The sequence below is a fragment of the Nicotiana tomentosiformis genome, chromosome 7 (genome assembly GCF_000390325.3).
Source record: "Nicotiana tomentosiformis chromosome 7, ASM39032v3, whole genome shotgun sequence".
Classification (NCBI taxonomy): Eukaryota; Viridiplantae; Streptophyta; class Magnoliopsida; order Solanales; family Solanaceae; genus Nicotiana; species Nicotiana tomentosiformis.
The window spans coordinates 5,655,504-5,671,669 of record NC_090818.1 but is presented as its reverse complement, the minus strand read 5'-3'; the positions used below and the strand labels follow the sequence as shown (position 1 = coordinate 5,671,669).

The 16,166-nt window shown below is 43.1% G+C and overlaps 1 protein-coding gene, 1 long non-coding RNA gene and 1 other non-coding gene across 3 annotated transcripts; all 3 read left to right on the top strand.

Moving 5' to 3' along the window:
• The first annotated feature begins 2,472 nt into the window (after nucleotides 1-2,472).
• TRNAL-AAG (transfer RNA leucine (anticodon AAG)) lies at nucleotides 2,473-2,553 on the top strand. Its single transcript has one exon. It is a non-coding gene; the product is annotated as a tRNA-Leu (tRNA).
• On the top strand, nucleotides 2,506-2,802 carry LOC138896407 (uncharacterized). The gene is made up of 2 exons (XR_011409475.1): nucleotides 2,506-2,646; nucleotides 2,760-2,802. It is a non-coding gene; the product is annotated as an uncharacterized lncRNA (long non-coding RNA).
• A 3,125-nt stretch (nucleotides 2,803-5,927) lies between these two features.
• Nucleotides 5,928-6,413, top strand: LOC138895202 (uncharacterized). The gene has a single exon (XM_070179869.1). The coding sequence runs from the start codon at nucleotides 5,928-5,930 to the stop codon at nucleotides 6,411-6,413; it is 486 nt and encodes a 161-aa protein (XP_070035970.1).
• Nucleotides 6,414-16,166: the final 9,753 nt, after the last annotated feature.

Here is a 16,166-nt window from a genome sequence, read left to right as displayed (position 1 = left end):
AGACAACTATATCCTAATTATTCTCTTACAGTTTTCAATTTCAGAGGCTAAAAAAGAATAGCTATTTGTGATTTTTATTCCCTTATTTATTTGGCCATAGAAGTCGAATATCTATATTAAAGAAAATAGCTCAAATATGTGATTTACATTTAATTAAGGGATTTAATTAAAGCGAGTGTACCTAATAAATGTGTATATGCAAAATATATATTTTGCAAACATTTGTTTGATATAAATACAAGATGTAGGTAAATTTTTACTGCAGGATATTGCATCATCATTAAAACATTTTCTTTTCTTTAGGTTTTGAACTTGTAGTGTAACGACCCGATCGGTCGTTTTGAGTATTTAGCTCCTATCCCCTATTTATTGCCTCCTCTATGTTATATTGTGGTTATGTGACTCGCTTCCCCCGACTCGAACCACCCAACTGGCGACCGGCACCGCCTACCATATAATGCCTCATAGGGAGCCATCTGAATGCTCGACTGGTAGCTGTTATTGTAGGCAAACTATGAAAGGGGCAAGAACTGATACCACGATCCTCCGAAGTATATAACACATGCGCGGAGTATATCCTCCAAGATCTGAATAGTGCGCTTGGACTATCCGTCCGTCTGAGGATGAAATGTTGTGCTCAACACAACCCGTGTGTCCAACTCACATTGTACTGTCCTCCACAAGTGCGAGGTGAACTGTGTAGCTCGATCAGAAATGATAGACACGAGCACACAGTGAAGACGGACGATCTCGCGGATGTAAATCTATGCCAACCGCTCTGAAGAATAGGTAACTTCCATATGGATGAAGTGTGCTGACTTAGTCAGCCTGTCCACAATTACCCAAACGACATCGAACTTCCTCTGAGTCCGTAGGAGTCCAACAATGAAATTCATAGTGATATGCTCCCACTTCCACTCAAGAATCTCTATCTGCTGAAGCAAACCACAGGGTCTCTGATGCTCATACTTTACTTGCTGGCAATTTATACACCGAGCTACATAAGCAACTATATCCTTCTTCATCCTCATCCACCAATAATGCTGTCGCAAGTCCTGATACATCTTGGCGGTGCCCGGGTGAATAGAATACCGGGAACTATGGGCCTCCTCAAGAATCAACTCACGAAGTCCATCCACATTAGGCACACAAACACAACCATGCATCCTCAAGACTCCGTCATCTCCAACAGTAACCTGTTTGGCACCACCGTGCCGCACTATGTCCCTAAGGACCAACAAATGAAGGTCGTCATACTGTCGATCTCTGATACACTCAAACAAGGAAGACCGAGCGATTGTACAAGCTAGAACATGGATGGGCTCTGAAATTTCCAACCTCACAAACTGGTTAGCCAAAGTCTGAACATCTGATGCAAGCGACATATGCACCTTGAAGAATTGATATGCACATTGAACGACTTCAACGGACAAAATGAAACAATTATTGCTGAGCATCACTTAAAATGAAACAATATGCCTCCAGCTACCAGGAGCTATATCACTACTTATTTCAAATTTCATTTTTTTTATAGGTAAATTTCAGTTTTACGACATGACCTCACAAAGTTTACGGCTAAGGATACTTGTGTAGATTTAAAAATATTAAAGGTTATCCAATACATAAAGATAGCTTTCTAAAGATGGAAACATTTTATTAACTGATGATAACCGCCACTCCACCAAACTTGCTAGTATGAACCAATATGCCAAAATATACAAGTACACATATCTTAGGAATCAACTATCAAAAAAAAAAAAAAAAAGAAGCAAAGGTGAGAAGAAAGAGATAGTCAGTGAAGTGGAATCAATAAGCTAATTGACATGGATCACGGAGCAACAAGTTACTGCAGAAAGAGAAAAAAAAGGTTCTTTTTTTACGTGTTTCTCTAGGTCCAAAAACTGGGACTTAGTAATCAGTTGAGCAACGCTCATTAATACTCTTCAGTAAGGTCGACCATTGCTTAAATCAAAATTTATTATTTTATTTCTAAATGTATTATTTACTCCATGCGCCCCATTTTACGTGACACTCCTTGTTTAGTCCGCACAAAAATTGACATTTTTCTATTTTGGAAACCTTGTGGTCCGGCTCTTCCCCGGACCCCGCGCATAGCGGGAGCTTAGTGCACCGGGCTGCCCCCTATTTTGGAAACATTTAATCATGCTATCCCTATTATTTTACCCTTACTAACAAGACTGGTTGGAAACTCCATTTGATATAAAAGCTGATCTTTTACTATGACAGAGAAAGATGAACACTTGGAACTATTACCAACTCTCAATAATTAATTTGCATATATTTAGCTTGTATGTCAAAAGTGTTCCTTTATTTCTTAAACTCCATGTCCCGTCTAACACTTCACATAAAATGAGACGTATGGAGTAATTGTTTATACACATACACAGATATGTTTGAGATATCACCTAGTGCATCCTCATCAGATTACAATTTTGAAAGCAACTTGCACAAGTTGAGATGGCCGAGTTGGTCTAAGGCGCCAGATTAAGGTTCTGGTCCGAAAGGGCGTGGGTTCAAATCCCACTCTCAACAAATATCGTGTTTTCACAGTGGTTGGGGAGTTCTCTCCAGACTACTAGGTTCAAGGGTTCAATGCTGGTAAATAGTCTCAAAAAAATTTGAAAGGTTCAAATCCCACTCTCAACAAATATCGTGTTTTCACAGTGGTTGGGGAGTTCTCTCCAGACTACTAGGTTCAAGGTTCAATGCTGGTAAATAGTCTCAAAAAAATTTGAAAGCAACTCATCATCACGAATATTATATTGTGCTTTATAGAATAGATATCACGGAATCACATTCATACTCCTAGAAACAAATTGGCCTCAATTCTTTCTCTTTGATGTTTCTAACAATTAGGACAAAAACCTGCATGCCATTGGACAATAAGCATGCAGGATTCAGTCTTCACTTTTGATAGAATATTGTAGATAGACTAAACTACAGATCACCAAACTACGATTGATGGTATAAACAGAGGGACAAAGAAACATCAGGGAGGAAGGAGAAAAATACCTCGCTCTCAAGAGCACCTCCAGCTGTTCCCCTAAGTTCAGGATCTATAGAAAGTAATATGTCCAGTAACCTCACGGCAGATGGAGGAAGATCCTTAAATGTTTCCCCAATACGCCGTCTGTAAGGATGTATCGGTTTAAATGCTGTCATGTACGCGAGGTGACGAGTACGTACTTGGTTTATATGTACAAAATATTTTGAGTTAAAGTGAAGCATATTGTGTAGTAAATTAGATAACTGTTGGCATATGTTTTATCATCTATTTGTCGTGCCTAAATCCTTGTTGTTGACTCTGTTGTTATATGAAAATTTGATGTGATTGTTATTTGATTATTTATGAAATTTCGTGAATTTGCTGGTTTGATAATTATTGGAATTTAATTTCATTTTGGATTTTTCCCTCTGTAAATAATTAATTAAATGAGCTTAAGAAGAGGTGTTTATATAATTATTGAAAATTTGGAGTTAATGAAGGCTTTGCTTTATATTGAGTAATTTCTATCTCTGTTGATTGTTTTTGTGTAGAGCCTTCGGCTATTTGTTGTGAAATTAATTGACTTGGTTGTATCTTTGGAATTTTGGTTGTAGCCATTGGGCAAATTGTGATATGAATTGATTTTGTTATGTTGCTGTGATAATTTCCCGTGTAAATTGTTATGTTGTGTTAATTATTATTTTGAAGATATAAGTGTGGCATTTCACTGTTGATATTATGTGGGTATAAGGGTGGCATTTCACTGTGGTTGTGTTTGTTGGAATATTGTCTGGGCGGAACGATAAGGGTGGCAATATGAGCGATAAGGGTGAATATTGATATTGTCTGGGCGGAGCGATAAAGGTGGCTGTAGGAGTGATAAGGGTGGCAATAGGAGCTATAAGGGTGGCTATTATCAGGGACGATATGTGATGATGTGGGGTTGTGGGGTTGATGATTTTCATGTGATGTTGTGATATTCTTGTGTTTATTTTTATACCTTATGCAATTTTTCTTGTTGTTGGTAAATTGATGACAATCTGATTTATGTTGAAATTGAGAGCATGTGGCTATTGCCAGGCGGATTATAAAATGAAATGTGGGCACGAGGTGCCATGAGTAAATAATGAGGATATTGGCATGTGAATTGTCCGTGCAGTTGTGATATGAATTGTGCACACGAGGTGCTGTGATTAAATAATAATGATATTTGGCACGTGAATTGTCCGTGCAGTTGTGATATAAAATGAGGGAATGAGGTGCCGGGGAAATATGATAATTCAATTATGGGCACGAAGTGCCGTGGAAATATAAAAAATGGGTTGAGACCCGTGTTTACGAAAAATATGGAAATGGGATGAGACCCGTATTTTTATGATTATGAAACGAGGTGTCACATGGTGACTTTTTAATTGAAAGCATTATATTCAAAATGTTTATTTGAGAGGATTTTTATGTAGAAGGTATTATATGAAAGAATTATATGTGAAAGGTAATTATTTGAGAAAATTATATTTTAAAGAGGGTTATTTGAAAGAATTATATGTGAAAGATATTTATTTGAAGGATTTGATTTATTGTGTGTAATTGTATTTATTAATTGTTGAGCGAAATTAATGGCATTCTTGTTGTCTACTGTGCATATTAGTGGTTGTTTTATGTTGCCCTTATTGTTATCTACTTCCTATTATTTTGTATATTATATTGCACATACTATTAGACTAGTGAGTGTCTTGACCGTACCTCATCTCTACTCCACTGAGGTTAGTCTTGATACTTACTGAGTACCGACCGTGGTGTACTCATACTACACTTCTGCACATTTTTATGCAAAGCCATGTATTAGAGTTATTGGACTTGAGAAGAGTTAAAGCGGGATCGTAAGGATTCAAGGTAGAGCTGCTTGGTCGTCGCAGTCCCTTTGAGTCTTTTCATTTCATTGTACTGTTAATTTTTAATCAAACAGTATTATATATTAGGTCCTCATGATCATTCCATGTATTCAGTTAGAGTTCGTTATTCAGTACTACCAGTCTTGTGAGGTTGTACATTCATATTTTTTCCGCTATTAGTTTTGGTTACTTATTTAATTAAAAACAATGGCTCCAAAACAAATGTAATTGAAACTGGCTTACCTAGTCTTAGAGACTAGGTGCCATTACGACGCCTGTGGTGGGATTTTTGGGTCGTGACAAATTGGTATCAGAGCTCTAGGTTCATAGGTTCTACGAGTCATGAACGAGTCTAGTAGAGTCTTGCGGATCAGTACGGAGATATCTGTACTTATCTTCGAGAGGCTACAGAACTGTTAGGAAATTTCCATTTATTTCATTCCTGTCGTGCGGAATTTGTTGAATATGGAATTTGAACCTTTGTATCTCCATTCTCTCATAGATGGTGAGGAGACGTACTACTAGGTTAGCTGAGCAGGCATTCACACATACTGCTAGGGCCGCAAGAGGCGGGCCGAGGTAGAGGTCGAGGAAGTGCACGTGCTGCGACTAGAGCACCTGTCAGAACAACAGTTGAGGAGCCACTAGTAGCTCCAGTTGGGGGACAGGTACTAGAAGCACCTGTTGTTACGCCAGGACTTCAGGAGACTTTAGAACAATTCCTGAGTATGTTTGGTACATTAACATAGGCGGGATTGATCTCTGTTGCACCAAACATTCCGTAGATTAGGGAAGTAGCTCAGACTACTACCAAAACTCCAGAGCAGCAGGTTCACGTTGGACAGGTTTCGGGTGTAGTACCGGTACAACCTGTTATTCTGGTTTGGCCTAAGGTTAGGCCCGAGGCATCAAAAGAAGAACAAAAGAGACTTGAAAGGTTTAAGAAATATGATCCACCAACTTTCAGTGGAACAGGTACAGAGGATGCATAAGGATTTCTGGAAAATTGTCACCGTATTCTCCGCACCATGGGTATTGTGGAAGTTAGTGAAGTTTCCTTTACTACATTTCAACTACCAGGCGCAGCGTATCGGTGGTGGCAAATCCATGAAGAAGGTAGACCAGCCGATGCCATACCACCAACTTGGTCTCAATTTTCGGAAATATTCTTGAAAGAGTTTGTTCCCCAGACTCTCAGAGATGCGTGGCACACAGAGTTTGAACGGTTGCGTCAGGGCACTGTGACAGTGTCAGAATATGCTATCAGGTTCAGTGAGTTAGCCCATCATGTACCTATCTTAGTTCTTACAATCAGAGAACGGGTCAGCAGATTCATTGAGGGGCTCGATTATGATATTAAAATATGCATGGCTCGAGAGTTGCAAACTGATGCTCCATTTCAACAAGTTGTGGAGATTCCAAGGAAGATTGAGGGTGTTTTAGGCGAGGAAAGGGAGTCTAAGGAGGCCAAAAAGGTCTCAAGATATGGAGGGTTCAGTTTACTCTTCAGCTAGAACCTATTATAGTGGAGGCTCGAGAGGTTGGTCAGCTCAGTCCGCACATCAGATTACTCGGAGTGCTCCAGTTTACAGTGCACCGGTGATACGAGATTCTTACAGTGGTTATTCTAGTTATCCAGCACAGACTTAGTACGAGCAGCCGCGACCTCAAAGGGGTTGTTATGAGTGTGGTGATACTATGCATATCATGAGAGATTGTCCCAGACTTGGGAGGGGTGGATTTCATCTGAACACTCCATCCACAAGCTTTATTCCAGTTGATACTCCACATGCACAATCAGCTAGAGGTGGAGGACAGGCGGGTAGTAGGCACTTAAGAGGTGGAGGCCCGACCCATTGATTTAATCACTATGATTTGGCTGAGGCCAATACACCAGATGGTGTTGTTACAGGTACGATCCTGATTTTATTATAAAAGGATATTTTCCTTAATTTGATTCGGTTCTGAATATTGAGGTGAGTCCTCCTATTATGCTCCACTTATGGGTGAGCTTCGTAAATTTGTGACCCACTTATATGTTTATCCCTGTTAGGAGATTTAAAGATGTGAACCCGTGTCTGTCATTTTATTTTTGGTACACCATTGAGGGCTATTATCACGACCCCAAATTAACCCTCCGTAAGGTGTCGTGATGGCACCTAGTCTTTATGACTAGGTAAGCCTACTATTGCAAAACATATAAAGGAAACACAACATTTTAAGGATAAACAACATATTATAAATAGCCAAGAGTAGTACCACTCGGCATATACAAAATAATTTCCCAAAACCCGGAATATCACTAAGTCACAAGCTTCTATAATCTATGTAGCTCTATACTAAAGTCTAAAGATAATAAGGAAAGTCTCTAGACGAGGGAGTAGAAGGGGACTTCGAAGATTTGCGGACGCAAGCAGAAATACCTTGAAGTCTCCTAGAATCAGCAACACGCACTAACTCCAAGGCTGAAAGCTCGTACCTGGATCTGCACACGAAAAACATGTGCAGGAAAGGGCATGAGTACACCACAATGGTACCCAGTAAGTGCCAAGCCTAACCTCGATCGAGTAGTGACAAGGTCAGGTCAAGGCCCTACCGGAGTAAATATAATAAATTAAATAGTAAAAGATATAAGTAGAATTTACGGTAACATAGTTAAAGAAATTCTCGAAAATTTAACAGTTAAGGGAGCCCTCGGCTCAAAACAAGGTAAACACAGTGGGAAATCTCTCGGGATACCGTCCCGTAGTTTCAAATAAATATGCAGTACAAGGGGATCTCCCGGAATACGTCCGTAGTCCCAAAGTAAATATGCAGTGCTGGGGGATCTCCCGAAATACGTCCGTAGTCCCAAAGTAAATACGCAGTACATGGGGATCTCCCGGAATACGTCTGTAGTCCCAAAGTAAATATACAGTACAGGGGGATCTCCCGGAATACGTCCGTAGTCCCAAAGTAAATATGCAGTACAGGGGGATCTCCCAGAATATGTCCGTAGTCCAATTTTAAATATGCAACGCAAGATGAAATGATAGGTATGACATCGAGTTATAGAGTTTATACTAGACACAGATAAGGCAAATAAGGACTTAACTGAAAATGACGCACAAAATGTCAATTAGGTAGTTAAAACACATAAGCATGCTTTTCTAGTCTAAACTACACAATTAAACATATTAGTACAATTAAAAAGAGAAGCAATTTATGATTTAAAAAGGTTAAACATGATTTTTGCAATAATAGCCCGTGTACGTACACGTCACCTTACGTACACGGCGCCCACACACCAAATAATATCAAGATATCCTAAGTGGAAAGTCCCCAACACAAGGTTAGGCAAGCCACTTACTTCGAACCGCTCAAATCAACTTGATATCACGTTCTTGCCACGAGTATCCGACTCCAAATGGCCCGAATCTATTCAAAACAGTACAATACCATCAATACGCGCTAATAGAATGAATCCCACAAGAAAAACTACAAAATTAGGCCAAAACCTGAAATTGGCTCAAACCCGGCCCCCGGGGCCCACGTTTCGAAACCCACCAAAATTCACGAAACTAGAAAGCTCATTCACTCACGAGTCTAACCATATCAAATTTACTAAAGTCTGACACCAAATGGTTCTCCAATCCACAATTCAAACTCCCAAATCCCTAGTCTCCAATTTCCACCTAAAATACACATTAACTAGGTGGGAAAATACATGGCAGGGCAAGAGTATTGACCAAAAATAAGCACAAGGAACTTACCTCAAGAAATGCCTCAAAAATGCTTTCAAAAATCACCCCAACCCAAGTTTGCAAAGCCAAAAATGATAAAAATCGCGATACCCTTCGGTTTTAATCACTGCCCAGGTATTTCCACACCTGCGGAACCTGGGCTCGCACCTGTGGGTGCACTTGTGCGGAAAATGTGCGCATCTGCGCAACTCACTTACCCCCCTCTGCCTTCGCACCTGCAATGAAAAGACCGCACCTGCGCGCTCGCGCCTGCGGACAACCTTTCCGCTTCTGCGCATCTTGTGCATTTGCGAACAGCCTTGTGCATTTGTGGGCATCACAGATGCAGAACTTCCTCGCACCTGCGACCCCAGTCCAATTCTCGACTTTCTCGCATCTGCACCTACAAGTCTCGCTTCTGCGAGGGACTCCCCACCGCAGGTGCGAAAACACCAGAACGAGCAAAAGAAATCAGAAATTCCTCTAAGTCTAAGCTTTCACCCGTTTAGCATCCGAACACACCCGAGGCCCCCGGGACCTCGACCGAACATACCAACCAATCCTAAAACACCATACTAACTTAGTCGAGCTCTCAAATCCCATCAAACAACGCAAAAATCATGAATCACCCTCCAATTCAATTTTAAAGAACTTAAAACATCAAAATTTTACAACCGATGTCGAAACCTATCAAATCACGTCCGATTGACCTCAAATTTTGTGCACAAGTCATAATCAACATTACGGACCTACTCCAACTTTCAGAATCAGAAAACGACCCCGATATCAAAAATTTCCACTACCGGCCCAAAACTCCAAAAATTTGACTTTCGTCATTTCAAGCCTAAATGAGCTACGAACCCCCAAAACACAATCCGGACATGCTCCTAAACCCAAAATCACCTAACGGAGCTAACGGAATAGATGGAATTCCATTCCGGAGTCGTCTTCACATAGTTTTGACTACGGTCCAAATCCTAAGGCTTAAGCTCTCATTTAGGACTAAGTGTCCCAAAACACTTCGAAACTCAAAACCAATCATCCCGGCAAGTCACAATAGTAGAAAAAGATTTGGGGGAAACCGTTAATAGGGGATCAGGGCTATTACTCTCAAAATGACCTGCCGGGTCGTTACATCCTCCCCCTCATAAAACAATCGTTCGTCCTCGAACGAGTATAAAGACATACCTGAAACTGTGAAAAGATGAGGGTACTGGCTGCGCATATCCTGCTCGGTCTCCCAAGTCGCCTCCTCGACCGACTGACCCCTCCACTGGACCTTTACTGAAGCAATATTCTTTGACATGAGCTTTCTGACATGCCTGTCCAAAATGGCTACTAGCTCCTCAACATATGATAGATCTTTGTCCAACTGGACAGACCTGAAATCCAATACATGAGTCGGATCACCATGATACTTTCGGAGCATAGACACGTGGAATACCAGGTGAACTCCTGCTAGGCTGGGAGGCAAGGCAAGCTCATAAGCAACATCCCCAACTCGCCGCAATATCTCAAAAGGACCAATGAACCTTGGGCTCAGCTTGCCCTTCTTCCCGAACCTCATGACACCCTTCATAGGCGATACCCGAAGCAAGACCCGCTCACCAACCATAAATGCCAAATCACGAACCTTACGGTCTGCATAACTCTTCTGCCTGGACTGGGCTATGCGAAGTCTCTCCTGAATCACCTTCACCTTAACCAGGGCATCTTGGACCAAATCTGTACCCAACAATCGGCCTCGTCCTGGTCAAACCATCCCACTGGGAACCGACACCGCCTACCATACAAAGCCTCATACGGTGCCATCTGAATGCTGGACTGGTAACTGTTGTTGTAAGCGAACTCTGCAAGTGGAGAGTATCGGTCCCATGACCCTCCAAACTCCATCACACAGGCACGGAGCATATCCTCAAGAATCTGAATTATACACTCGGACTGCCCATCCGTCTGAGGGTGAAAGGCTGTGCTCAACTCCACCCTAGTACCCAATTCCTGCTGTACGGCTCTCCAAAACTATGATGTGAACTGTGTACCTCTGTCTGAAATGATGGATACTGGAATACCATGAAGGCGGACAATCTCTCTGATATAAATATCAGCCAACCTCTCCGAAGAGTATGTAGTCAGCACCGAAATGAAATTGGATGACTTGGTTAGCCGATCCACGATCACCCAAATAGCATCGAACTTTCTCAAAGTCCGAGAAAGTCCAACCACAAAGTCCATGATGATCCGCTCCCACTTCCACTCTAGGATCTCCAACCTCTGAAGTAATCCACCCGGTCTCTGATGCTCATATTTAACCTGCTGATAGTTGAGACACTTGGCCACAAACCTAACTATATCCTTTTTCATTCTTCTCCACCAATAGTGCTGCCTCAAGTCCTGGTACATCTTCGTGGCACCCGGATGAATGGAGTACCGCAAGCTATGGGCCTCCTCAAGAATCAACTCCTGAAGCCCATCTACATTGGGCACACAGATCCGACCCTACATCCTCATCACACTGTCATCACCAATAGTCACATCTCTAGAATCACCTCGCCGAACCCTGTCCTAAAGAACTAGAAGATGAGGATCATCATACTGGCTCTCCCTGACACGGTCATAAAGAGAAGATCGAGCAACCACACAAGCTAATACCCGGCTAGGCTCTGAAATATCCAATCTCACGAACTGGTTGCCTAAGGCCTGAACATCCAAGGCTAAGGGCCTCTCAGCTGCCGGAAGATATGCCAAGCTCCCCAAAACTCTCTGCCCTATGACTCAAGGCGTCAGCCACTACATTAGCCTTCCCGGGGTGGTATAATATAGTGATATCATAGTCTTTAAGTAGCTCCAACCACCTCCGCTGAAGCAAATTAAGGTCCTTCTGCTTGGACAAGTACTGCAAACTCCGGTGATCAGTGTAAATCTCACAGGGAATACCGTACAAATAATGACGCCAGATCTTCAGGGTGTGAACAATAGTTGCTAACTCGAGATCATGAACTGGATAATTCTTCTCATGCACCTTCAACTGTCTAGACGCGTAGGCAATCACCCTACCGTCCTGTATCAATACCGCTCCAAGGCCAATCCTCGAGGCATCACAATAGATAGTGTATGACCCTGAACCTGTAGGCAATACTAATACTGGGGCTGTAGTCAAAGCTATCTTGAGTTTCTGAAAGCTCTGCTCACACTCCTCGGTCAACCTGAACGGAGCACCCTTCTAGGTCAGCCTGGTCATATGTGCTGCAATGGATGAAAATCCCTCCACAAAGCGACGGTGATACCCCGCCAAACCAAGGAAACTGCAGATCTCCGTAGCCGATGACGGTCTGGTCCAACTCTACACTGCCTCCACCTTCTTCGGATCTACCTTGATCCCATCACAAGACACTATGTGGCCCAAGAATGCCATTGAATCAAGCCAGAATTCACACTTAGAAAATTTTGCATGCAACCTCTTCTCCCTCAAAGTCTGAAGCACGGTCCTCAAGTGCTGCTCATGATCTTCCCAAGACTGGGAATATACCAGGATGTCGTCAATAAACACAATGATGAAGGAATCAAGATAAGGCCAGAATACACTGTGCATCAAATGCATAAAGGCTGCTGGGGCATTGGTTAGCCCAAATGACATGACAAGAAACTCATAGTGACCATATCTGGTCCTAAAAGCAATCTTCGGGATATCCGGCTCTTGAATCATCAACTGATGATAGCCAGAACGCAAGTCAATCTTGGAAAACACCCTAGCACCCTGTAACCGATCAAATAAATCATCAATGCGAGGCAAAGGATACCTGTTCTTCACTGTAACCTTGTTCAACTGCCGATAATCAATACACATACGCATAGAACCATCCTTCTTCTTTACAAATAAGACCGGAGCACCCCAAGGTGACACACTGGGCCGAATGAAGCCCTTATCCTGCAACTGCTCCTTCAACTCCTTTAATTCAAGAGGAGCCATACGATATGGAGGGATAGAGATGGGCTGAGTGCCCGGCAACAAATCAATGCCAAAATCAATATCTCTATCGGGCGGCATGCCTGGAAGATCAGCTGGAAACACATCTGGGAAATCCCTCACTACTGGAACTAACTCAACTGTAGGGGTATCAATACTGACATCTCTCACATAGGCCGAATACGCATCACACCCCTTCTCAACCATTCGCTGGGCCTTAAGAAATGAAATGACCCTACGGGGAGTATACTTTAAGGTACCTCTCCACTCTAATCTCGGCAAACCTGGCATAGCTAGCGTCACTGTCTTAGCGTGACAATCAAGAATAGCATAATGGGGCGACGACCAGTCCATGCCCAAGATAACATCAAAATCTACCATACTGAGAAATAACAAATCGACTCTAGTCTCAAAACCACTAAGAGCAATCAAACACGACCGATATACGCAGTCCACAATGAGAGAATCTCCCACAGGAGTAGATACATAAACAGGGGAACTCAAAGAATCCCGAGATATCCCCAAATGTGGAGCAAAATAAGAAGACACCTATGAATACGTAGAGCCTGGGTCAAATAATATTGATGCATGCCTATGACAGACTGGGACGATACCTGTGATGACTGAATCTGAAGCAATGACCTCTTAACGGGCTGGAAGGGCATAGTACTTGGCTGGTGCTGGAAGAAGGGCCAGAGGACCAGGTGGAGCACATGGAGGCTAACAAGTCTGTGGAGGAGCACCCCTCCTGGATCTGGGGCAATCTCAAACCAGGTGACGAGTGTCACCATACTCAAAACAACCTCTCGAAGGATGCAGCGGCTGAGACTGACTCGGACCTGGCCTGCTGGACTGGCCGGTAATAGTACCTCGAGTAGGAGGCATACTGAATACTGGTGGTGCATAATAGGGCTCCTGAGGTCTAGGAGGAGTTGGGACACCGCTGGCTACTGGAAGAGCTGAATGAACAGGAAGAATCACAAAACCCCTACCATAGCATGCTGTTGGTGCACGAGCTCCTGAATAATGACCAGTCTCTCGAGACCTCTTGGCCTCTCTCTCCTCTCGGTCCCGGGCGAACATGCCCTCCACTCTCCTGGCAATGCTCACTGCCTGCTAATAAGTGATGTCCATCTCCAACTCCCTGGCCATACTGGTCTGAATACTGGGGTGGAGTCCCTCAATGAAGCGACGAACCCTCTCTCTGACTGTACCAACCAGAGCCGGTGCATGGCGAGCTAACCCACTGAAACGGACTGCATACTCTGACACAGTCATAGAACCCTGATGTAACTGCTCGAACTCTGCACGCCATGCGTCCCTGAGGCTTTGAGGAACATACTCACGCAAGAACATCTGTGAAAAGTGAGTCCAAGTGAGTGAGGCTGCCTCATCCGGACTACTCAGCTTATAGGCACGCCACCACTGATATGCTGCTCCCCTCAGCTGGAAAGCGGTGAAAGAAACCCCACTCGTCTCCACAATGCCCATAGTGCGGAGAATACGATGACACTCCTCAAGAAAACCCAGAGCATCATCTGAAGCTGGTCCACTGAAAGTATGTGGGTGGTACTTCTTGTACCTCTCAAGTCTGAGCTGCTCTGCCTCAGAAACAACTACCCTGATCTCATGCTGAACCGGAGCCACTGGGGTCATAGGAATATACTCTAGGGCCTAATCAACCTGGACCCTCTGCTCAGGGGTGCGGGCTGCGACAGTCTGTGCCACTCCCTAGGCCTGAGATGTAGCAGGAGCTATCGGAAATAGTCCAGCCTGAGCCAGAATGCTGAACATGCTCAAGAAATAAGCTAAAGTCTCCTGGAGGGCTGGAGTAGCAATAAGGATCTCTGGCGCTGCCCCTCTAGCTGGAGCTGCTGGGGGCTCCTTTGACGCAGCTCTCGCAGGTGCTCGGGCTGCACCGCGTGGTCATCCTCTACCCCGACCCCGACCTCTGGTGGCTCTAGCAGGGGGCTCGGGTGCCTGATCGTCGATCCTCCCATTGCGGGTCCTTACCATCTGTGAGAAAGAATAGAATAGAATCTTAGAATTATTTTTCTTTTTTTTTTTGGTGTCAATAACTCGCACGACAAGGAAATCAAAGAAATATGATTGTTCTTAACAGTTACATAGCCTCCTGAAGATAAGTACGAACGTCTCCGCTTCGATCCACGAGACTCTAATAAACCGGCTTGTGACTCGCGACTCCTACGAACCTAGTGCTCTGATACCAATTTTGTCACGACCCTAAATTAACCCTCCGTAAGGTGTCGTGATGGCACCTAGTCTTTATGACTATGTAAGCCTACTATTGCAAAAAATATAAAGGAAACACAACATTTTAAGGATAAACAACATATTATAAATAGCCAAGAGTAGTACCATTCGGCATATACAAAATAATTTTCCAAAACCCGGAATATCACTAAGTCATAAGCTGCTATAATCTATGTAGCTCTATACAAAAGTCTGAAGATAATAAGGATAGTCTCTAGACGAGGGAGTAGAAGGAGACTCCGAAGATCTGCGGACGCAAGCAGAAATACCTTGAAGTCTCCTAGAATCAGCAGCACGCACTAACTCCAAGGCTGATAGCTCGTACCTGGATCTGTACACGAAAAACATGTGCAGGAAAGGGCATGAGTACACCACAATGGTACCCAGTAAGTGCCAAGCCTAACCTCAGTCGAGTAGTGACGAGGTCAGGTCAAGGCCCTATCGGAGTAAATATAATAAATTAAATAGTAAAAGATATAAGTAGAATTTATGGTAACACAGTTAAAGAAATTCTCAAAAATTTAACAGTTAAGGGAGCCTTCGGCTCAAAACAAGGTAAACACAGTGGGAAATCTCTCGGGATACCGTCCCGTAGTTTCAAATGAATATGCAGTACAGGGGGATCTCCCAGAATATGTCCGCAGTCCCAAAGTAAATATGCAGTGCTGTGGGATCTCCCGGAATACGTCCGTAGTCCCAAAGTAAATATGCAGTATAAGGGGATCTCCCGGAATACGTCCGTAGTCCCAAAGTAAATATGCAGTACAGTGGGATCTCCCAGAATACGTCCGTAGTCCCAAAGTAAATATGCAGTACAGGGGGATCTCCCAGAATATGTCCGTAGTCCAATTTTAAATATGCAGTACAGGGGGATCTCCCAGAATATGTCCGTAGTCCAATTTCAAAACAGTACAATACCATCAATACGCGCTAATGGAATGAATCCCACAAGAAAAACTATAAAATTAGGCCAAAACCCGAAATTGGCTCAAACTCGCCCCTCGGGGCCCACGTCTAGAAACCCGACAAAATTCAAGAAACTAAAAGCTCATTCACTCATGAGTCTAATCATATCAAATTTACTAAATTCCGACACCAAATGGTCCTCCAATCCACAATTCAAACTCCCAAATCCCTAGTCTCCAACTTCCAATTTCCACCTAAAATACACATTAACTAGGTGGACAAATACATGGCAGGGCAAGATTATTGACAAAAAATAAGCACAAGGGACTTACCTCAAGAAATGCCTCGAAAATGCTCTCAAAAATCGCCCAAATCCGAGTTTGCAAAGACAAAAATGATAA